This window comes from Cebidichthys violaceus, unplaced genomic scaffold (assembly GCF_023349555.1).
Source record: "Cebidichthys violaceus isolate CVI_PGR_0920_01 unplaced genomic scaffold, fCebVio1.0.p SCAF_67, whole genome shotgun sequence".
In the NCBI taxonomy this organism is placed as follows: domain Eukaryota; kingdom Metazoa; phylum Chordata; class Actinopteri; order Perciformes; family Stichaeidae; genus Cebidichthys; species Cebidichthys violaceus.
In genome coordinates this window covers 28790-52190 of record NW_027176894.1, presented here as the reverse complement: position 1 = coordinate 52190, position 23401 = coordinate 28790, and the positions used below count along the sequence as shown (strand labels likewise).

Genomic DNA, 23401 nt, shown 5'->3' with positions numbered 1-23401 from the left:
CTCTTGTTGCTTCATCAGTCAAGGTTCCTGCTTTGCTTTACCGAGCAGAACAAACATGTTGGAAGTGTTGTTCTGTCGCCCTTTTTTTTTTTTTTTTTGCTCCTTCCACCATCTGCTGTCACCGGAAACTCTATAAGCTTAAAGCTGTGTTTGCGCTGGAAGAACAGCGCCCTCTGTCTGTCTGCTGAGCTCTCCGGCAGATGTCCCGCTAAACCTGTGCAAACCTGCGGTCAGGTATGAGCTTATTTGCGATTGCTTTTTTTCCGACAGTAATCGCATAATAATAATATTGTGATAATGTGATAATGATTCATCGACGTGAACACGCTACACTCTACGCACCTTTGTAATGCAAAAATGCCCATCTTGTGTCCTGATGCCTTGGCAGCGTTGGTGTTTGCTACAATTATGGATTGAAATGATTCGAAAGAATGGACTGACGCTACAAAGAGAAGCAGGAATGGAGAGCTGCCCGCCGGAGGACAGATATCTGCTCGTTTTGTTGCAGCCGAACTAGAAACAAGGGACGGAGGGAAAGAGGAGGCTGGATATTCAGATTGTTGCTTTTTAGAGATGATCGGATTTTGTGAGATCACCCAAAATACAATAAGATACTCTTACCTGTAATGGCATCACGCCCCGCAGATAGCTTGTTTTTCTTTGTCCAGTTTTTGAGATATCTGTATTTTGGCATTACGGTACAAAAGGGGGGGGGGGGGGGGGGGGGGGGGGGGGATTCAAATGTGTCTGTGGTGCGCACAACTCTGACTTACAACCTTTTTTATGAAAGAAAATGTGCAGAAATGTGTTTACTCTGCATGATCCACTGACCTCAGTGTGAACAGCTTTCACAGGAACCACTTCTGCTGAGATTAACCGTGAAGTCGGGGGGAGTTTCCCGAGGGACAGATGTTTAACAGATGGGCAAAAATTGATCAAAGGCCTTTTATTCTCGAGAACGGGTCAAGCTTTAAAAGCGCTGGATTCATACATAAGCTAAGTTCACTCTCCACAATTTGTCTTTAATCGATGCAAGTGATGCCATGCATGTAGTCGTGATTGCTGATGTTGACACGCAGAAAACACGGTAAGGTCACTACTGTCACGGGCGACTCCTCCCAGGTTTCCCATCAACACGTGTCTTGCGCTCTCGTTCACTGTAGCTCACACATATTTAGCCTGCTTCATACAGAATGTGTCCTTTGAACAGTTCACACACGGAGCTTGAGAGGCGACTTGCAAGCGCCCGAGCCAACGCCGATCCGTCTCTGATCGGGGCCTTTTTTTTTGTCAGGGAGCTCCTGACAGCAAGTGGAAAATCAGGGCTTTAGTCGTGTAGTGTGAACACGGCATAATGCAACTTGACAGCGGCTTTCTTTATAACCCCCCCCCCCCCCGATGACTCTGAAAGTCCATACTTTTTGTTAAAAAGTTGTAGTAGCCCAAGTGAGCTGTTCTCTCAGACTTTGATGCCCTCAAAGTCACAGAGGACACTCTACCACTGTTTTCACAGGCTGAGCAGCACCCCTCGTGACTTTAAACGCAGCTTATATTCCATAAACAGGGTTTCTCCATTGCCATGCAGACATATTGCAGAATGAATAACTTGTTGCCAGACATCTTGCACTGAAAATGTTAAAAGACCCCAGTCAATTGATGTAATCCAGGGTTTTGCTGAATCAACAGTGTTGTCTGGGAAATGGGTTGCATCCAAAGTAACTGGGACACTGGCTCTGTTTTTTTTGTAATTTGGGTGAACCGGCCCTTTAAAACACAGCGAGAACAGAGAGAAGTAGAGACAGACAGAGAGCGATTTGAAGGAGATCAACTCGATGTGAATGATGGTGTGTTCGAGGCCTCGCCCAGCCGTCCTGACACCGCACAACACCAATCAGTCATCATTGGAACGACACACACACACCACACACACACACACACACACACAGTGCTCATCTCATCATGGTATGGTGCACGTAGGTGTGTTTGTGTGTGTGTGTGTGTGTGTGTGTGTGTGTGTGTGTGTTAGAAAGAAGCACTTCTGCTGCTCACCACTGCTTCTCTGACAGCTTCACTGACAGTAAAAAAGAAAGCAGCAAAGAGAAGGAGAAGGAACGAGGGCGACACAGATGTAGAGAGGGTGTGAGGGAGAGAGAGAGAGAGAGAGAGAGAGAGAGAGAGAGAGAGAGAGAGAGAGAGAGATGAGAGAGAGAGAGAGAGAGAGAGAGAGACGCCTTGTATCAAGAAAGTGACAGTGAGGGACCGCCGAGAAAACAGAGAACAGAGAGTGAATGAATGTGTGTGTGTGTGTGTGTGTGTGTGTGTGTGTGTGTGTGTGTGTGTGCATAAAAATAGCAGGAGCGACTGCGAGGATACTGAGAGGCTGATGGAAGCTGCAAAGAGAGAGAGAGATTGACGGAGAAAGAGAGAGCAGAAGGGGAATTAAAAAACCCCACAGAAGAAGAGGCGAGAAGGCTTTGCGGCTGAGTTGGAGCACAGACTTTGGGGTAGAGGACGAAGCAAAGGGGGTGGTGGTGGTGGTGGTGGTGGGGGGGGGGGGGGGGGGGGGGGCAGTTTTAAAGAGGAGAGCGCAACAGGAGAGAGGGGAGAAAAAGGAGGGAAGGCTGACGAAACGGAGGGAGAAATCCGGAAAGAGGATTTAGATAGAGAGACGGGGGAGAGAGGAGGGGGGAGACGGAGAGAGCGAGAGAGAGAGAGAGTGCGGGAAAGGGAGTGGTAATTGAGAAGAATGAAAGGCTAAGAGCTTTGAAGACTGTATTAGTTGTACTGTGTGAAAGGGCTATGGATCATTTAGTGACATCGATGTATTGGATTGGGGATAATGGGGATTTATGGTGGCACTTAAGGCCATACGGGCTGAATACCGGCCCAAATTGTCATAATGCAGGACACGGGGCGGACGGCGAAGGGTACGTGGGCGTGTGTCCGCACGGAGCGACGCAATGTGAGAGACGAGACGGAGAGAGACATCAGAGGGGACTGACTGCGGTGGAAGTCAAAATGCAGCGACACAATGTGAAAATGACAGTACAGCGAAGAAAATGGAAACACTGCGTCTCAGAGCTTACTTGGGTAAATGTCATTGGTCCTCCTCCACTGCTGGAGATACCGTCCCAGCAGCTACGCACGTTCCCCCGCTAATCCAGTAACAGGACTACTTAACTTCCTTTCCAAATTAGATGACCTCACACGTACGCTCGAATCAGACTCCCGGGCCGCTTTCGCTGCACGTAATCCGATTCGAGCTTAAAAGTGATGACCGTTTTGATTATTTTAAAACCGTTCCTTTATCCAGGGAAGGGCTTTTGCTGAGCATGCATGGCGACGGTGTTAAGCCATGCATTGGTGCCTGTTCACCTCGGAGACGCCGGGTAGAGCCAGAGCTTCACTGGATGTTGAATATAATGACTTTTATTCACTTTACCTTTCCACAGTGGTCCAAATGCTCATTATTGTATGTTGTTTCAATCCCGAATAGGGCTGCAACTGATAATACATTTAATTATTCCATCATTATCTTCATATTTTTTTATTTTTTTGAGGTTTTGTTCATAAAATGTCAAAATTGAGTCATCACAATTCACCAGAGCCCAAAGTGACGACTTTAAATGACTTGTTTCGGTCCGACCAACAGGCCAAAAACCCAAAGATATGCAAGAACAAGCAGTAAAACGTCACATTTTAAAAGTTCTTCAGTTTTGTTACTTTACTTTGCATTAATGTGACACAGAGACGGGCTGCAGAAACCAGCTAATGGACGCCGTTTCTACTTTATAATGTTTTGAAATGGTAGCTTGATTAACAAAATTGCCGTGGACTTAGCAAAGATTGCAAAAAAAGTTCTACTGTAATAATCTTTTAGCAGTATTTACTGCATTAAAATTACAATTTGCATGGATAATTTGTCCCACTCATCAGTGTCTCGGTGTCTCACAAGATATCACACAGTTGAATCTGCATCAAACACACGGAGCGCGCTGGCAGATTCACTCCTCTGATTATGAAAACTACATTTTACATCTCGTTATGCGACTAAATGATTTGGGGTTCCAGCCACTAATCGATTATGTGACTAATGATTCAGCTCTAATCCATAAACCGATGTCACAACAAAGCGCTCTTCTCCAGCCTCGAAGGCCCCCAAAACAAGCCGGAGCCAGTAACTGCTGCATCCACTTGTTTGATTCTGCTAATATGATTGTTTTACGGCGGATTGTACGCTCGAGGGTTGAAGCATCAACAGCAGCAGCTCCTCATCTGCATCCCATCACCACCTTGGGGGAAGTTAGTCTCAGGGATGTGCCGGTTGCCCACCTTTTTATTCGAGGAATGGAAGTTTTATAAAAACTACAGACATCCTATTACTATTTTTTGCGAGTGCTGGAGTGTTGTTGAGCTCAAATATTTAAGAGGGAGAAACCCACACACACGCACCACGAATATACTTCATGATTTATCAGTAATTAATTACTTTGATGATATATGTTTGTGTATTATTAGCTATGTTTGTGAACTGTAAACTTTTGAACTGTGTTTGATAGTAATGAATCATGTGACAAGGCTGTGATATCATAAATGTACACTATATATTAACCACACATGACTTGAGGATGTAGGCAGGTTTACATTGAACTAAATTCACTTACGTGAAGTTGGCTTCGCACTGGTTCCTGAGACACAAAGCCAATGGGACTCTTCCGTTGGATTTTGGATTATTACATAAAATAGCTCTGTTACTTGCACATTTTTGTTTCCTTCACAACTTTTATGGTTTTTGAAGCGTAAATACAATCGGCAGGAGTAAAGCGCTAATGTATGAACTACGTAGCGGTCACATGACTTCACGTCACCAGCGCTGAGCTCCACGTGGTCTCGTGTTCGTCGTGGCGTTTTACAGCCTCGTTTAGCTACTAGATAGCAAGAGCCTTTTTATTAAGGCGAAATAAAACCCCGACTCGCAACTCGGGTATTTAAACGTTCCAATCACCTAAGCTTGTGTTGACCACAGACCTTATTTTTCGGGGAATCCAACCAAAAACCCATTCACGAAACCCGTTGGCTTTGAGACGAGGGAACTGGAAGTTTAAAGACTCCTTCCTGCAGCTCTCTGTATCTGCGCTCCTCTGCAGACATGTCTGGGTTTTAATTTATGCTGACGGACGAGTGCTCCGTTTCTTTTATATCATTTCTCACACCTTTTATATTTTTACCTCCACACCCTCAGCTCTACATCACATTTTCTGTTGCATGGTCTGTTCTACGATCTGCTTGTCAACGTACAGACCCGTTCACCAGATCGACGAGCGGCAGCTTTCTATATTCTTCACGTTAATTAAGTGATTCTTTTGGCTGCTTTGGAGCTGCTGAAACAAGCTCCTTCACATTGTATCACCTTTATTCAGATGTCGTAAAGATGTACAAACGTGGTGCGAAGCAAACTTTTTGCCTAAATAGACACCAGCAGGTACGTAGCGGCGTTTTGTCCATTCATTTGGAGTCGTGTTTGTGTCCACCCGATGAACGCAAGTCCAACACCAGCCTCTCTCGGCTCCGTTTTGGTCTTCAGGTAAATGTGGAGCGCTAAACGCTCCTCTGCGTTCACCAGCTCGCCGTCACCTTTGTCTGTCTGCTGTTTGGAGTCGGACAGGTCGTGCGCAGTCTGAATATAAATATGATTCTAGCTGCTTTTAATACCGTTTAAGGCTCTCACTTACACAGAGGTTTGTTCATCGTATTTTGGGCTCAAAGCATTTGCCAAAAAAAAATAAATAGACAGTTAAAGAAATCAGCTGCAACCTGTTTCCTGAAACAACATCCTGGTGACTCACCGATGCACCGAGAACCATTACTATATTAGATAACAAGAGAGTACATATATATATATATGTATTTATTTGTTATACAGTATTTAGTTTTACATATAAGAAAGCATTGTTTAAGTCAAGCCTGATGTTGCCTTTCACATAAAAGAATGACCCCAGTCCTCTTCCACACAGTGAGTTAATTAAACACTGGTATCATATCGGCCGGTACTCAAAGCCCAGGTATTTGCATCAGGACTTAAAAAGTCTAATCGCTGCACGTCTACTCTGGGTAATCACAAAACACACTGGGCACAGTTTTCTTTGCGCTAGTTTTCACTTCCCACTGCTGTGTGCAGCACAATAGGAATTTCATTCGACTCATTTGAAATGCGTAGGACAGGGTTATCAAAGACGAATATCTGAAAGCATGCACAGGCAGACAACTGCTTTGGCTAGAACATGAATTTGTTTGCAATTTTGGATGAACTGGCCCTTTAAGAGGGGGGGGGGGGGGGGGGGGGGGGGGGGGGGGGGGGGGGGTCTGTTCGTATGTACCTAATCCAGTGTAACAACATGTTGCTGCTTCTCAGCCCGATACGCTTGTTGCTCCACTTGCACCTGACATGCAAATCTACTCTAATTATCAAATAATGAACTGAGGAAATGTGAATTATGAGGAAACATGATCCACAGCTGTCTGGTGGAAAAAAATACACCTACAGTGACTGCATGTTATTTTCTTTTTCTCAGTCACTTCCATGACTTTTTTGACCTGAAAAACTTATTAAACTCAATTGTATTATTTCGAAGAAAAAAAAATACTGTACACAGGAGGCAGTAAGTAAACAAACAGGATTTTTTATTTATTCCCGGGTCTGGTTTTGGAGATCCATGGTCTTTAATAAAGGCTGTATACTGTCTATGTTTGTGTGTGGAGAGAGAGAGGAGAGAGAGAGAGAGAGAGAGAGAGAGAGAGAGAGAGAGAGAGAGAGAGAGAGAGAGAGAGAGAGAGAGAGAGAGAGAGAGAGGCAGGCAGACAGTGACGAAAGGCCTCCTCTGAGTGGCGTAGGATTATTGAAATGCACCTGGAAGGTAAACTAATTTTCTCTGCGGGTCAGAGGACTGGTTATGGTAATAAAACGAGAGATGTCATTAGATTCAGTGGTATTAGAAGAGGGGGGGGAGGAGGGGTCTGTGTCTGTGATATCTGTGTGTTTGAGAGTGAGACAGAGGAAAAAGTGTGTGTTTTCCAATCTTCTCCCCTGCCACTATCTCTGCCTCCTCTGTGTCTATGTTAATCATAAGCTTGACCTACATGTGCCCATGCTTGTGTGTGCAAGCCCGAGCGCGCGTGTGTGTGTGTGTGTGTGTGTGTGGTGTGTGTGTGTGTGTGTGTGTGTGTGTGTGTGTGTGTGTGTGTGTGTGTCACTTCACGCAAAGAAAGTGATAAGGTTCTGGTCCACTTTCCAAGATTCACCAACCACTTTCACGGTCCGACCACCCAGTTTTATGTGTTTTTTTTCCTTTCCTTACAATAGAGTAGAGATCGGGATGACAGTCTCCGCTGTGTTTATGCTTTCATACCTGGTGTAACTCCGGTGCGCCGCCACACGGACCCGCTAGCACCTGCACAGTTCTTTCTCTCTCTCTCTCTCTCTCTCCTCTCTCTCTCTCTCTCTCCCTCTCTCTCTCTCTCTCTCTCTCTTCCTCCTGCCCAGACTGCTGGCGTCTGCTGCCAAAAAAAAAAAAAACGCAAAGGGAGACGACATCAAATGTGGAAACGTCTCAATGTGAAATCCTGTGCATATTATTACTTAACACTTGCATCATAAAAAAACAGACCTGTTTCATCGCTCTGAAAAAAAAGAAACGAGCATGGGCCGCAACAGATTGCCGCTAAGATGCTGTAGATTCTCGTTATTCGCCGAAAAAGAAATCAAATTCTGTGCTCGGGTTTAGCTGCCTCCCCGTACTCGGCGAACGAAACACGAGCCGTCTCCTAAGCAACAGCAAAGTGAGTCCAAAGAAAGCTGGACTTAGCAACATTAGATCTTTGGCCTCTGTCGTCCCTTTGGTGTCCTTCTGCATGAAACATCACAGGCCGGCCTGGTTAGGAAACATGAGCGTGCTGTGAGCAGTTTACTGATGCTACATTACAGGAGTTCTGGGTACTCTGGGAACTGAAATTTTCAGTTCACTCTGGCTGCCATTAGGAGCTAACAACATGCAACATTGACTTTTGCAGCTTTGAAGATGCCATGAAGGAGCTTTGAGATTGAAATGTCCCTGCACGTGTTTCCTCACGGACGAGGATGTCGTGGCAGAGCGCACGGCTGACGGGATTTGATGACCTTATTGACCGTATTAAACGGTTCTCACACGGCCCGGAGTTGTTAGCTAGACCCTGTCACGAGAGCGTATACGCTTAAGTCAATTCGACCAAAATCACAGCGCTTTGGGAAAATGGAGCGTATTAAGGGCTGCAGCTAGCGGGGGTCTCGAGATGAGCTTTTTTTGATTAATAGATTAATAGCTTAGGCTGTGAGATATCAGAAAAGAGAGGAAAACGCCCGTCGTCATTATTTCAGATCCCAAGATGGTGTTTTCAAATCACTTCAGTTCAAAAAGCTAAAGACATTCAATGGACAATGATAGAAAACGTAGAAATGCAGTGAACGCTCACATTTAAGAGGCTGGAGGTTAAGCTTAATAAATAACTTTACAACGCATTCATGAATTATGAAACCTGTTGATACATTTTATGTTGATCTACTAATTGTCTCACCACTAAACTGAAGAGACGAATGAACACCCTGACCTCATGTGGCTCCTGCTGTAGTCCGAGTTACCTTGAAGTCAAACATGGACCTGCAGGTTTTTATATACGATGGCTTACACAGGGTCGCCCTAAAATCCGTGATGGCATTTTATTGGATAAAACGTTTATGTGTGTGTGTGTGTGTGTGTGTGTGTGTGTGTGTGTGTGCGCGCACCATCGGATGAGTCAGCAGTGAGAGAAAAGGTTTGATATTTGCTCTAGAAATGGGAGTAAATGCGCTGTTAGACGCACAGAGTCTGTGGCATATAATGACAGATAGCAGCGCGAAACACCCAGGGGCACAAGGTAACCGCACAGAAAAGGCATTCTTCATTTAATTGGAACAAATGGGGGTCACTGCAGCTCTGTACAGTTCTACAACATGAAACCACCACATCCTAATTACAGTAAAGGAACCTTATTCGCTGCCTTAGTGTGTGTGGGTTTTTGTGTGTGTGTGTGTGTGTGTGTGTGTGTCTGCGTTGTACTGGTGTTGATATTGTCCCTGGTTACGATGCAGACACCTTCCTCTTGACTGTCCCTCCCTCTCTCTCTCTCTCTCTCTCTCTCTCTCTCTCTCTCTCTCATCTCTCATCCCTCTCCACCTCAGGACGTCCGGACGTGGTGGAGCCCGTTCCAGACGATCCCACGTACAACGTGAGCAGCGAGCTCACCCTGGAGGTGAGCCGCAGCGACGACAACGCCCTCATCACCTGCGTCGTCGACCATCCCTCTCTCGCGCCGGGGGACAAGAGGAGCGAGCGCGCTCTGCGGGTGTTGTGTGAGTCAACCGGGGAAATTGGGGGAGGAGAGGAGACACGGGGAGGAGGGGGGGGGGGGGGGGGGAGTATAGAGGACAGACGGACGAGAGAGAGGGGAGATGCAAAGTTAAAGCTCAAACTGCTGTTATTCTCTGTTATTAGGCAGCGGAGTCATATTTTCCTCCTTTGCGGTTTGATATCTGATCCAACAGTTTCACATCAGCTACCTGTAATAATGACCACGCAGGCATTTCAACCTTCCTCTGCTGGCGCACCTGATCAGACTTGAGTCACTGCGAATGAGAGGAGCAGGTTTATCATCTGAAACGATAACCATAAATGGAGCCACGGCGGAGTCTGTGTCGGTGCTGCCACCCTGTGGGCGAGGCGGCGGCACTGCATCGCCCGACGGAAAGCGATGTCGTTGTGTAAGGGGGTTATGTCATGGAGGGAGGCAGAGAGACGGGGACGCCTACAGGATGCAGATGGGAGTAGATTTCAGACGGGGATGAATGAGACTGTCGGTACCCGTCTGCGCGCTTATGAGTCCTGTGTTATGTAACTATAATGTCTGTGTGTGTGTGTGTGTGTGTGTGTGTGTGTGTGTGTGTGTGTGTGTGTGTGTGTGTATTTGTGTGTTTGTCTTCCACTTACAGATTCCCCTAACGCGCAGATCGTGCCTGAGAGCAATCTGCCGAGAGAGGGGGAGAAGTTTCATCTTAAGTGTTCGGGCAACGCCAACCCCGAGTAAGAAACGCACACGCACACACACACACACATCCACGCGCACACACACACACGTCTCATTCACACCATGTCTGCCTGTATGCACGCACACACACTTTCAAACACACAGTGTAGACACCACATGCACCCTTGCACACATACACAGTCTCCTGCCGACTGACTGAATCATTAGCTAGTTTTTACTTCAATATAACTTCAGGCGGTTTGCGACATAACTAAGACTTTCTTCCTCTCATGCTCCCATTTCACTGGGGAGAGACGACCTAATAGTGCATTCTGTATGCCGCAGCCACAGCGGCGCAACAGCGGTTCATGTGGCAAATCCGTATGGTGAACGTTGCGGATCTAATTCCCAATTGAGCTTCAGCGAAGTGCTTGTTTAACGCAGATTGACAAACGCACCCGCCGACCAGCGACTCGGCTCATATGACTCGGTTTTATTCTGAGCTGCCGCCTCCATGGTCAAGGTCTGGTCAAGTTTAAGCAACTGACGAACCACCTGATCGGCGAAGGCTCGGGGTCACGGTGAGAAGAAACCGTCTTTGACCGTCGGTATCTTTAATTATTCGAACATCGTTTCTGATGAGGACAGGTCCTGGTGGACAGTCAATTCAGGGTTTGTCTTCCTCATAGCGCTTGTAGCCTCTTTATCGCCTCTTCACGGCCAGGACTAATATCATCTCTCGCTGTTGTTCGTGTGCCTAGTGAATTACCCGATAGACTATCACTTACACAACGCCAGTGCTTCCTCTCTCACAGGAGCTTGGCCTTTTCTTTCGCTCTTGCTAATGTACTGATGGAAGCCCTGACTCTAACACACAGAGCAGGCTGGGTGCTGCTGTCCTTGCCCCAGAGGGCCTCGGTAGATTTCCAGAGGTGCTTTAGACCGGCACACACACACACACACACACACACACACACACACACACACATTTAGAGGCTGAAAAAAAAAAGTGTCAAATTACGCATCGCCACGTTTCGTTTCTGACAACCTCTCTTGCAAGAAAGCACTTGTTCAAACACGACACGTACACACAAACACACACATGGGCGCCGTTAGCGGAAAAAAACCAAAAACATCTGCTTGTACAAGCTCTCGCGTGTTCGCTGATACAGTGTGTACACGATAACTCCGATACTCACAGACACAACAACCTGCAACCCTCCCCGTCTTAAATCCTGCCTATACCCAAATGCACTGTTTCCCCGTGGCCTTTCTGCATTATAGATGAACCTTCAGCCAAGCAGCCCTATTGATCCACTCTCCTTTCCTCTCCTCTCCCTGCCTCCCTCCATCCCTCCATCATCAGTTATCTCTCCGCCGCTGTGTCACTCACGGCTCGTTCGCTCCTCTCCGTCTTGTCACGATGCCTCCTTGCCCTCCTCCTCCTCCTCCTCTCCCCATCTTATCCTATAACTCTGCTCTATCTCTCCTCGCACCTTCCCCCCCCCCCCCAAACTCCCCATCTCGCCTCCTCGTCATCTCCCTCCAGCTCTGCTCTCCTGTCGACCCCCCCTCTCTCCTCCCCTCTCCCCTCTCTCCTCCCCTGTCGGCTCATCACACAGGAGTGGCGAGGAATAGGACTAGCCGGTTAGTTTGATTGGCAGGTGGAACAGATAGGGGGCGGGGCAGGAGGAGGTGGCTGTCGTGGCATGAACGTGCTTTAACAGGCAGTAAGGGTGTCGATGAATTATCGACAGCAGAAAAGCGAAGGCGTGAACAGTGTGCCGCAACCCGGGGTTCAATTCCCACGGGGACCACCTCTATGATATAAATGTGTTTATTTGTGATACACCCTGGATGAAAGCGGCCAGTGAATTATGTATGTTCTGTACGAAAAGCAGTCATGTTCGATGCTAATAAATGCTTCCATGCAGTTCAAAATGGCCCTGACAGTGCCAGGGTTCAGCTCCCGCTGGGATCCCGATACACAGAGCGGTTTTACATAAAGTGTACACTGAGTGGCAGAGGCTGTATGTAGAGAGGAAGAATAAGGCTATAGAGAAAACAGAAACCGTGAGATCGCTGCAAAAAAAAAAAAAAAAAAAAAAAAAAAAATGACAAGGAGAGGGAGAGAGAAAACAAACCGACAGGAGACAGAGAGGTGGAGGGGAGCGGAGGAAAGCGTGGGCGGAGAGGAGACGGGAAGATTTGGTGACAAGCAACGAATGACTAAGTCAGAGAGAGGGAGAGCAAACAAGAGAAAGTGTGTGTGTGTGTGTGTGTGTGTGTGTGTGTGTGTGTGTGCGTGCTCGAGAAGGGGACCACGCACAGCTGTGTGCACCGCTGCTTGTGGATGATCTAGTGTCCAATCAAATCAGATACAGGTTGCCCCCCCACCCCCCCCTCCGGAGCTGTCAGTCAAAACCCAATCACCGCGACGACACCTTTCCACACGACACGCCCAGCCACTCGCATCCCTCTCCTCCCCTCGAGCTGCCCTCCCCAATCAAACTCAGCCAACGTCACACTCCGTTCCGTGATACACACTATTTTCTCTCCGTGGTCACATCCTGTCAGGTTCAAAAGAATAACTTACCGTATCAAATTCAATACTGTGTTTCCTTGACGCCCGGCAGCAAGAGCTTTCTAATAGAAGAGAAAGGAATTCGTGCTCGACATTCTTTTTATATTTCCCGTTTATTCCATCACAAACGGCCCGGGAGTGCTTGCATCACATATCTGAGCTTGAATCATTTAACAGAGACTTTTCACATTTGAAGTTTCATAAAAAAAAAAAAGAGGCTTTTTTGCATAACGGAGATCTATCGCGTGCGAGCGTCCTCGTGTGAGCGAGGTCACGACCAGGGTTAGAATACGGCAGGTGACATGTAACAGGATTACGGTAATCTGCAACCCTGTAAAAGGATAAGGCCGGCCGCATGCTATATTTCTCTTGCTGCTAACAAATCCAAAACCGACAAGGAATGTATTACTCACAAGTAGGGCTGTCACAAAGTCAGCCTCTCCCTAAACGGTCATCGGGGCCATAAGAAGTCATGATAATAATAATAATAATGATGCTGCCAGTCATATTGATCTTATCCTTTGTTTATTTTGCTCCTTTTTTGGCAAAAACATTACACCCAAAATACTAAAATAAAGTGGAGAGTCTGTGATCATAACCGTATATGTAAAATGATTTATTAGGCCCTGTTCTTTTACATGATATTTCCATATGTGTATTATCAGCATCACGTCATTCTTCATTTTTAAATGTGACAGTTATGGAGACACTTCAACAGAGAAGTATTGTCTCAGTCTGATGAAGTTTATTCTGCTCCAAACTCATCAATGAGCCGCACTATGACCTGTTTCTTGTTACGATGGTTTATTCCGAGTCAAATCTACATACAAATGTGTATTAATCCGCAGCTGAAAATAGTCCCCAACCAAAGCACTACTTGTCCTCCTGTTTGAGTCCTCAGCTCTTTTAAGAAAACACTATGCCCTGTTTTGAAAAGACACAATAAGTTACGCTTTTGTCCACTTAGGGGCAGCGCAACACTCCGTCAACAACACATTCTATCACCTTATAAAGTTTTTATAGCCGAGGAGTATGCAAACAGTGGCTTGTTTATTTACGCAGCTGGCAGACACGGAGCAACGTTACCATTAAACTGTGGGCTGTAAAAGCAAGAGCTGAGAAAAGCTGAAACACTCCACCGAGGTGAAGCGCGGAGTCGGACGACTAGTCATTTCATCCGCTGTTTCTATAAATGATTAGAGCAGCTTTGAATATGTCCGTCTTCTGGAACCAGCGGCCTTGAGCCTGAGTGCCTCAGACAGGGTAGTACTGAGAGTTGAACATAAGAAGAATATAACGTAATACCAGCTCCATCCTTTAATAACCTCTAACTGTAAAAAACAAATACTGATCAGACACCAGATACTGTTGGTAGAAATAAGTGTTCAAATTACAAAGGTTTTTTTTTTTTTTTTTATAACGTTAACATAGTTTAGCAAAAAAACACCCAACAGCGCATTCTTTACCGTGATAGTAATTACAGCTGGGAGAGGGAGGAATATGCAGCTCCAAAGTACCCATAATTGCAATAAAGAATGTCTTCAAGCGTATCATGACTTTTGTGCAGTGTTTATTAATGCATGCGTGCTAATTGAGAAGCTTCTACCTTGGCGGAGCTCGTAGCCGTGAATACAAACGTAGATTTTTTTTAAAAATTTTTTTTAGACACGCATGCACGGTGCGGGGAATCATCAGCCGCCGTCCGACCAATCCGCTTCCCGCACTTAAACCACCTGCTGTAATACGGCGATTGACTTTTTGAGCGTTATGTGTAATAACACTGCACCAGTTACAGCCTGTGAATGAGAAGTTAATTGTTCAGTTAATTGCATATTATCCAACATTTGGAGGCGGTGTAGTGCAACAGCTGACTCCGGTTTATTGCAGGTAACCACACGATGTAGCCAAACATGACAATGACACGCTTGTTTTTAACTGCATGGCTTCAAAATTCATTTTGCCTGAATGCTGAAGCAGTTTTTTTTTTTAGGATTTATATTCCTAAAAAAAAAAGACACGTATTTCAAAAACTTTGAGCTTCATACTAAGTCCACAGTCTCCCAAGTGTTTGCTCAGCAGCAGGTGTCAAGGGAGCAGACGATGTTTCTCATTAGCTTTCAATTTTTGCCCGGCAGCATCAACAGACAGAATTATTTTACATTTTTTGAAACATCCAACTAGAATTTAAGATATTGGTCTAAAGAGATGTATTGTTCGTGCCTTTCCGAGCACAAAAGGCCACCTGGCCTCCATCGTGAGTCTACAGATTGCACCTTTAGGTGTCGCTGAGGGATTTTTTCCACATTTCCAAGAGCGATTAATCAGTCCAGCCCATTCAGGTCTGTCCCCGTTTCAGTCTCCCCCGTCATTGTAATTACTGTACAGCGCTTAAGGACTCCTACATTTACATAATTGATTCTTTTATCAAGACACGTCTCGCTATCTCTCTCATACACAATCTGTTATGCAGAATGGATTTTCTTCTTTTTTTTTTTTTTTTTAACGCAGGCTGATTTGAAATGCTGATCTTCGTTCTGTTGTCTTCTTCTCCCTCCATCTTTTTTTAATCTCTTTTCTTTTTTTCCAGCTGCGCCACTCCTCCCAACCCCGTCCTCCTTTTCCATCATCTTCTTCATCGTTCCTTTTTTTTTTCCCACTTTTTTTACCGTCTGCTGCGACAACTTTCCTCAACTCTCTGTCAATCGTTCATTTTCTCCCTCAGTCCCTTCTCTGGTGTTTTTCTTACAGCAACATCCATCTCTTTCTCTTATTTGTTATCCCTTTCTCTGCTCCCCTGGTTTCATCTTTTCTTTTTTCCGTCTTCACTCCTCCAAGCCTCCCCTCACTTCCAACCATTTCTTTTCTTTCAATTTATACTCCTACCCTTGATCATTTCATCATATTTTTTCTTTGTCCTGCAGCGCTTGTCATAGCTCCCTTCTCCTCTCAGCGCTTCGCCCCTCTTTTGATTTTTACTTTTACTTAGTATACTTTTTTCTCTCTTTTTTCTTTTTTTTTGGAATTTGCAGAGCATGTATAGTTCAACTCGGGACTCATCCTTCGTGTCTTCTCTTTCTCTTCTCCTGTCTCAACAGGCCCACCTCCTACATATGGGAGAAGAAGGACGGAGAGCTCCCCCCGATGGCCAAAGTCGACGGTGCTTTCTTGCACTTCGAGAGGCTCAATAAATCAGATAATGGCGTCTACCTCTGCCTTGCCGACAACGACATAGGGAACAGCCAGGGGGAGTACACACTCCTGGTGCAAGGTAATAATGAAAAGTGAACGGCGGGAAAGAAGAATGAAAAATGTGTGGTGGGGAAGAGGTGGACTGATGTAGAGAAAGAGTTGAGATGTCTTCTTCTTTTACTTTTCTTCATCACGTTTCTTTATTTCTGTCGTTTGTTGTGGCTTTTGCTTGTACTTCCATCTTTTCTTCTCTTCTGATTTTCTTTCGTTTCTTTCGTTTCTTTCCTCCCGTTTTTTGTTTGTGTTTTTTTTTCTTTTTTCTTTCTCATCCAACCGCGCCACCATCACCAACGCCACCGCTTGCCATCCAACCGCTATCGCTCGTTCTTGCGCTTTTTTCCCTTTCACTATTATGTGTCCCGTTCGTTCGATCCGTGGCCATTTTTGCGCTTTGCTTGCTTGCTCCCACTCCTCCTCCTTCTCCTATGCCTCCTCCTCCTCCTTCCAAGATCCCTTGGACCCAGACTCCCCAGACACCACCCCGTCCTTCCTCGACTCTCCAACCTCTCCCTCTTCCTCCACCTCCTCCCTCCCAACCTCCTCTCCTCATGACGTCTTCTCTAGCTCCAGCTCTGTTCCAACTTCCTCCTCCCCTCCTGACCCCACCTCCACTTCCTCCTCCCCTCCTGACCTCGCCTCCACCTCCACCTCCACTTCCTCCTCCGCTCCTGACCTCACCCCCACCTCCACCTCCACTGCTTCCTCCCCTCCTGACCTCACCCCCACCTCTTCCCCCTCCGACCCCAACTCCGCCGCGGCTGACGCGTCGACCACCATCTCCCAATTCTCCACCACCACCCTCTCCAACGCCCTCTTCCCCGACCTGCCACTCTCTCCCTCCTCCTCCCCCCCGAGCATCGCTCCGTCCACCGGCAATCCCTCCCCCCCCTCCCCCGCCTCCTCCCTTACTCCCTCAGTTTCCGTCCGGCTGGATGGAGTTTACACTTTCACAGGTAAAACCATCTGAGTTTACACACTTGCACACACACAAAAGAGATGCGAGAAGCTTAACAATGGAGTGGAAAAACAAACACCATTCAAGCTACTACTTTGCTATTTTTTTTTTTTTCTCAATACACAAACTGTGCTTGCATCGTGTAGCAGTCAAGGATACTGGGAGTTTGTTTTACATGCTTAAACACACTTGCAAACACAAACACATACTCAAAGCTGACAGCGAGAGAAGAATTGCAGAAGCACAATGAAGGAAAAGTGCATTCGTGTGGCCGTTTCACAGCTGTTTCATGTCTTTTTTTTTTCTTGTTTTCCTCTTTCCTCCTGTTGATAATCCCTAACCCCCCCCCCCGATACCCCCCCAAACACACACTCCTCCACTCATCTCACCAACCATCCACCCATCCATCCACTCATCCATCAATCTAAACATCCAACAAGCCATCTACTCATCCACTTCAGAAGATGCTGCCGACAACAGTGCAGGTATAACTTTTCCACCAGTCATCTGTCGTTCTGACTTTCTGTCGTTCTCACTTTTCGTCCCACCTGTCTGTCTGTCTGTCGACCTGTAGGTCTGACTGTCTGTAGCTCTGTCTGCTTTTGCCTATCTGTCACTCTGGGAAAAAAAGTCTAGGGACACTTTGAACTTCAGAGTGGAGGGATGAATATTTCAGACTGCTGCCCACGTAATGCTTTGTTGTTGGCCATACATGCTCAGACACAGGCTCAAAACACACACACACACACACACACATTCACGTCGGGCACTAACATCTATCTACGCACACACACGAGCGTGACCCCTTAAGTGGTACAAGTCGTATACACAGTGTTCCACTTCCTCTTTGTGCGTGTCTCTATATATGTCTATGTGTGTGTGTGTGTGTGTGTGTGCTAGGTGGGGTGGTGGTGGGGGTGGTGGGGGTGGGGGATCCAGGCTCCGAGGTGTTCTTGGGTCTTGTCTGCTTTCCTTTGATGCTGACAGCAGGATTTATGGGCTCATTCTCAGTCTCGCCTCGTCAGCATGCCCCTCTCACCTCCACGCCGGCCAGCCAGAGTGTGTGTGTGTTTGACTTTCTGTGTGTGTGTGTGTGTGTGTGTGTGTGTGTGTGTCTCATTCTGACTGGTGCTCAGAGTCTCCACTCTCCCCACCACCCCTCCCCTCCCCTCTTCTCTCTGTTCTCTGTCTGTGGCTGGCCTCTGGCTAGCTGTTGTCATGCCCCTTCACTTCGCTAACTGGCTGAAATGTGACTTTTTTTTCCTCTAAAATTGGCCGTTCAGTCCATCAGTTTGTGTCCCGGCTGGTTGTAATGTGTTCCTTCCCTCTTCAGTTTCAGTGCTGCCTTCATTCCTCTGCTTGTCAGTGGCTGTTGGGTGTGTGAGCTAGCTGTTTCCCCATATGCTCGGTTGAGTCCTTGCCCCTTCACATTGGTTTGACCCCTCAAACATTCACAAAGTGCAGTGTCTTCTCTCCAACTCTCATTCCTTTACGTTCCATCTTTAAAAAAAAAAAGGTCTATTTTTACGGTATGACAAGTGCTGCTGTAGAGTTGTGCCTTTCAAAAGTGACACCCAGCGTCTGATCCGGTTTGAAAAGTCAGGCGAAATAAATGATGTATCAACTTATTTCTGCATAGATTGCTTTCTCCTCTGAGGGGCGAGTAGCTGAAGTGGCTGAAGCGAGGCAAACAGAAAATATCAAATCTCTGCTGTTGGGTGAAAAACTTGCACCTCAGCCTTTTCGGAGACGAGGAGAACTGGACTTCAGCTTGTCGGATGTCAGTTGTTAACTATGTAAGCAGACTACAAGAGTACACGTATATTTCTGCTCGTATAAAAGTATTATATTGACAATACGTAATATAAGTGCATGACGACAGACGGGTGCGTTTTGTGCTTTTGTATTCACTAAAAGTAAACTAATTATACTTTAGTATGATCAAAAAAGATATACTTTAGCATAATACTTGAAGTCTAACACTGATACTAATCATATTTTATGTTTAAACACACATTAAATGGAGCCTTTTTTTTGGCAGTTTCCAAAGAAACTTTAAACACAAAGCCAAGGAAACTCCATTTTTTTTTTTAATTAAAAGTACATTAAAGTATATCTGCTTTCAGAAAATATACTTGAGTATACTGACTTTATAATTTGGGATCCACCGTGGTTGGATTAAACTCGCATCGACGATGGAACCAAATGCTCACAAAATCAGAATCGGGGGGGCTTTTTGGGGTGCTGGAGCAGTCGCCCCACATTCCCTGGTTGTTAATCCGGCCTCGGATTCCTCTCGACTGAGTGTTTTCAGAGCGTCTCAGTCCACAGAGGAGCACAAAAAGGGGGGGGGGGGGCAGTGATTTCACCCGACATCAGCAGCCTTTGTTCCCACAAGGTCCTTACAAGTGCTTGGGACTTGGTGGGTACACTTTGCAATCCTGTTGCATGTTAGTCACGAACAATCTTTAATGAAGGGTGACGTGGTGGCCCCCTTTTTTCTTTCGCCTGGCTTTTTTTCTTTTTTTTTTTTTCTTCATATCCTTGTCTTTGTCTTCTGAAGGTTTGCCGCTGTGCCGGGGTATTATATATTGACAAGTATTCTCCGCTCCCCTGTTCTTTTCTTTTCTTTCTGCCTTCTCTCTGTCACTCTCCCCATTATTCTCTCTCTCTCTCGCTCTCTCTCTCTCTCTCTCTCTCTCTCTCGTTCTCTGTTTCTACTGCCTTTCATCATCTGTCTCCCGTTTCCACCAATATTCATACGTCTCCCCCCCTCCTCCCTCTCCGCTCTAAATCTCTGTCTCTCTTTCCCTTCTCTCCCCTTATTTATCCCCTTTTCTCCCTCATACTCTTATCGCTCTTTGTCTTTCTCATCGATTCTCCCTTTCCCGCTCTCATTATGTCTCCCATGTTATCTTTACCACACGACTACCATTTCTCCTCTCCTCTCCTCTCTCCTCTCCTCTCCTCTCCTCTCCTCTCCTCTCCCTCCCCAAAACCCTCTTCTTAAGACCCCACAGCCATGTCGACTTCTTCGGGTGTGGACCACGCCGTGATCGGAGGGGTGGTTGCCGTCATCGTCTTCATCCTGCTCTGCCTCCTCATCGTCCTCGGCAGATACCTCATCAGACACAAAGGTCACCTGCTGACACACCCACACAGATACACGGGGACGCACTCATGCATGCATGCATGAGCGTACGCCGAGATACACTCGCATAAATATGGATACATGCGTACTCAAGATTGGATCTCACACGTACAAACATGCATATGCATACAAATGCACAGAGATGCAAATGCACTCACACCTATATGTGCATAAACCTCTTATTTTACTCTCAAAGCATAAATTGAATGAAAGACAATAAGTGAATGTTTATTCATTGCCTTTTTATACATTTTAGTTCAGATGTGAGATAAGATTTCCTGACGCCAGCGAGATTTCTGCAGCGTAGTTTATAAAGTCAAATATTGGGAATAAAGTGACGCATTTGGAGCTGTTCATGGTGTCGGTTAGTTTCCCTGTTGCTCGTGTGCTTTGTGCGTGGGAGACAACAAAACAGCATTTCTTTGTCTTTCGTTTCACTCTTATTCAGATCTCAAAAACGCCCTTTTTAAACACATAAACAAACGAGAACAAAGCTAATTCAAATGTCTCAGCTCCAGCCGGAGACAGGTGAAATTTAAAAGGCACTAAACGCGTTTCAGCACCCAGGTGGCTCGGTTGATAAACACTCGCCCACCTCCCGCCGCCCCAGTGCGCCACAGCTGGTCCAGAATATTGAACACTCGGTGGCCAGTGTTCACAGATGCCAAGTCTGTGAGGGATCGTGTCCGTGTCGCTGCACCTATTGACTCCCTCCAGGTTGGTTAATGCACCTGTGTAGAGGAGGGGTAGGACCTCGGGGGGGTGATAGTGTGAAGCGCCTCACTGTCTGGTGACTTAAATGTGTGCGAGTTTAAGGGCCAGCAGAGGAGCGGGCAATTACACGGACCGTAGTACATGAAAATGGGTCATTCTCTGTCATTTCGTTGCCATTATGCGAGAGTAAATGCAGATAGTTCTCACTAATGAAGCATAAAAGCAATCGATGAAACAACTAGCAATATGTGCACTTAGAGGATAGTGCTCGGAAAGCAATACTTTCCAAGGTTTTTACCAAAGTTTGGATCTCTTTAAAGGTCCCGTATTGCAGAAAATGAGATTACCATACATTATTGTAATGGTAGAGCAGGTGTTGGTGCTGTATAAGTACTGTGAAAGTATTAAAATGATATCAACTATTGTATGTGTATGCAGTCACCAGTAGTTACACTGCTAATCTGTGCAGATGACACATTGTGAGTCCCCGACTGCAGCGGCGATGTGAAGACGGGGACAGCGCAGATGTGGAAGACCGTTAAACGCTGACCAATCAGAGCAGACTGGCTTTTTCAGAAGGGGGGGGGGGGGGGCGGGGGGGGGGGGGGGGGGGGGGGGGGGGGGGGGGGGGGGGGGGGGGGGGGGGGGCTTAATAAGACAGGCGCTAAAACAAAGCGTTTCAGATGGAGGTTTAATAATAATAATACAGGTTTAATACAGGTATACTCAGACAGACAGTATGAGGAAAATAAAGTGTTTCATGAACATTGAAGCATGTTAACACGTTCTGCTAGAAACCCCAAAATTCTCCTTTAAAAGTAGGTTGACAAAATAATCAAACTGTTATTTCAAAGAATGCCTTGTCATGCTCACTTAAAAAGTGAGGTATAAAAGTAGAAATATGATCACTAGGAGAACACGTCTGGGTCGTGTATGATCACTGGAGGCTGTAAAAGCCTCCTGTGAGTGAGGACTGTTGGAGCTTGTTCCTTGTTTCCCAGTTTTCACTCTTCACTCAGTCACGGACAGAGTTTCACATTTACAGGGCTGGCTCCGCTTTGCTGCTGCCCATCAAAAAAACAGCAAAAAGAAGTTGCGAAGTTGCTCTTTGAATCTTAGCGAGAAAGTCACCTGCAGAATATGAACTCCCTGAACCACGGGACAGGGTTTTACTTGGATGACTCAGGCTTGATGGAGCCCTTTAAGTACTGATTTGTGGATTTGGAGGTCGAAAGACGTCTCGATATCTTGGGCTGAAAAGCTTTTAGATGTCTAGAGCAGTGATTCTCAACTGGTGGGAGAAAAAAAAAAAGATCCTGTGCTTTTATTTTGAAGGGGATTTTTTATGCAGCGAAGTTATTCACACTCCTTAACAGTATTTGGCGTCAATGCCTTGTAATGCTAATAGACACAGTATAGAAGAACACCCACAAAGTTTGTTTTCATGCTAATTGAGTGAAACGCAAGTACAACACCGACTACATGAGAGGACCTGTTCAAACTGCTCCATCTTTTCACTAAATACATTTGAGAAGTTGAAAATTTGGGTCGCGGCTTTGTCATTAAGGGGTGATGGTGGGTCCCGCAGACAGACCAGTTGAGAACCACTAGTCTAGAGTAACCTCTGTTTGAAAAAAATACATTAAACTATATATTTAACTAGGAACATTGAAATACATTCATTGAAACGCTGGGAAAACTACGGATATATATAATCTATAGATAAAAATGAATTAAGCCCAGTTTCTAACCTATCCATCTAAACGTCCTTGGACCTGCAGACACAGGATTGTTGGGTTAATAAAAAAAAAAAAAAATCAGTCGACTTTAACTTTTTCCTTAGTTATGACCAAAAAAGAACTCCATGGACAACTCCTGTATCCAGATAAACACATTGTTTTTATTAGTTCCGTGGACTTTTTGTGTCCTAGTGTTCCCACAAACTAGAGAAAATTGTACTACATAGTAATTCAACAACAATAGAGGAAAAAGAAGCGTCAAAGGTTATCGAAAGCACCTGAAGTTATAATTTAGACATCATATTGGAACATCTCGCAACTCCGCTGTTTATAACAGTCCGTGGCCTTTTGTCTTTTTGTCCGTTTGACTTTTACTGCCTCAGCAATCTTATTTCCCTCTCTGTCTCTCTCTCTCTGTCTCTCTCTCTCTCTCTCTCGTGTCTCTTTGACTCTCTCCTTCCACAGGAACGTATCTGACCCACGAGGCAAAGGGCTCGGACGACGCCCCCGACGCGGACACGGCCATCATCAACGCAGAGGGAGGCCACTCCGGAGCAGAGGACAAGAAGGAGTACTTCATCTAGACAGAGGACGGGAGGAGGAGAAAGCTGGAGGATGTGGATTAGGGGAGGGGGCAGGAGTGATGTGGGGGAGGGGGGGAGGAGGGGTGGGGTGGGGGGGGGTTAGAAACACAACCTCCATTTGTTTTCACGACGCTTCAGTTCTTCACTCGGTTGGAGGGGTGATGGGAGGGGAGGAACTGTGGGCAGGATCCAGAGATGTGTTGAGCTGGTGCGACCCTCTTTGCATTGATACAGGGAAGTGAGAATTTGCACTGACATACGGATGAACTGAAGTTACACACACACACACACACACACACACACACACACACACACACACACACACTCTCGAAC

At 46.1% G+C, this 23401-nt stretch overlaps 1 protein-coding gene across 1 annotated transcript; it reads left to right on the top strand.

The window, feature by feature from the left end:
* The first annotated feature begins 8909 nt into the window (after window positions 1-8909).
* cadm3 (cell adhesion molecule 3) lies at window positions 8910-23128 on the top strand. The gene is made up of 7 exons (XM_068734778.1): window positions 8910-8946; window positions 9251-9421; window positions 10058-10148; window positions 15772-15944; window positions 17321-17365; window positions 19892-20017; window positions 22950-23128. Exons 1-7 carry the CDS (start codon window positions 8910-8912, stop codon window positions 23066-23068), a joined length of 762 nt encoding a protein of 253 aa, XP_068590879.1. The 3' UTR covers window positions 23069-23128.
* Window positions 23129-23401: the final 273 nt, after the last annotated feature.

Bases quoted from the DNA above. Each gene is read 5' to 3' on its own strand.
- cadm3 (XM_068734778.1), top strand. From the start codon at position 8,910: ATGACAGATAGCAGCGCGAAACACCCAGGGGCACAAG. The intron at 9,422-10,057 runs GTGAGTCAACCG...TTCCACTTACAG, and splicing joins GCGCGCTCTGCGGGTGTTGT to ATTCCCCTAACGCGCAGATC. The intron at 20,018-22,949 runs GTCACCTGCTGA...CTCCTTCCACAG, and splicing joins ATACCTCATCAGACACAAAG to GAACGTATCTGACCCACGAG.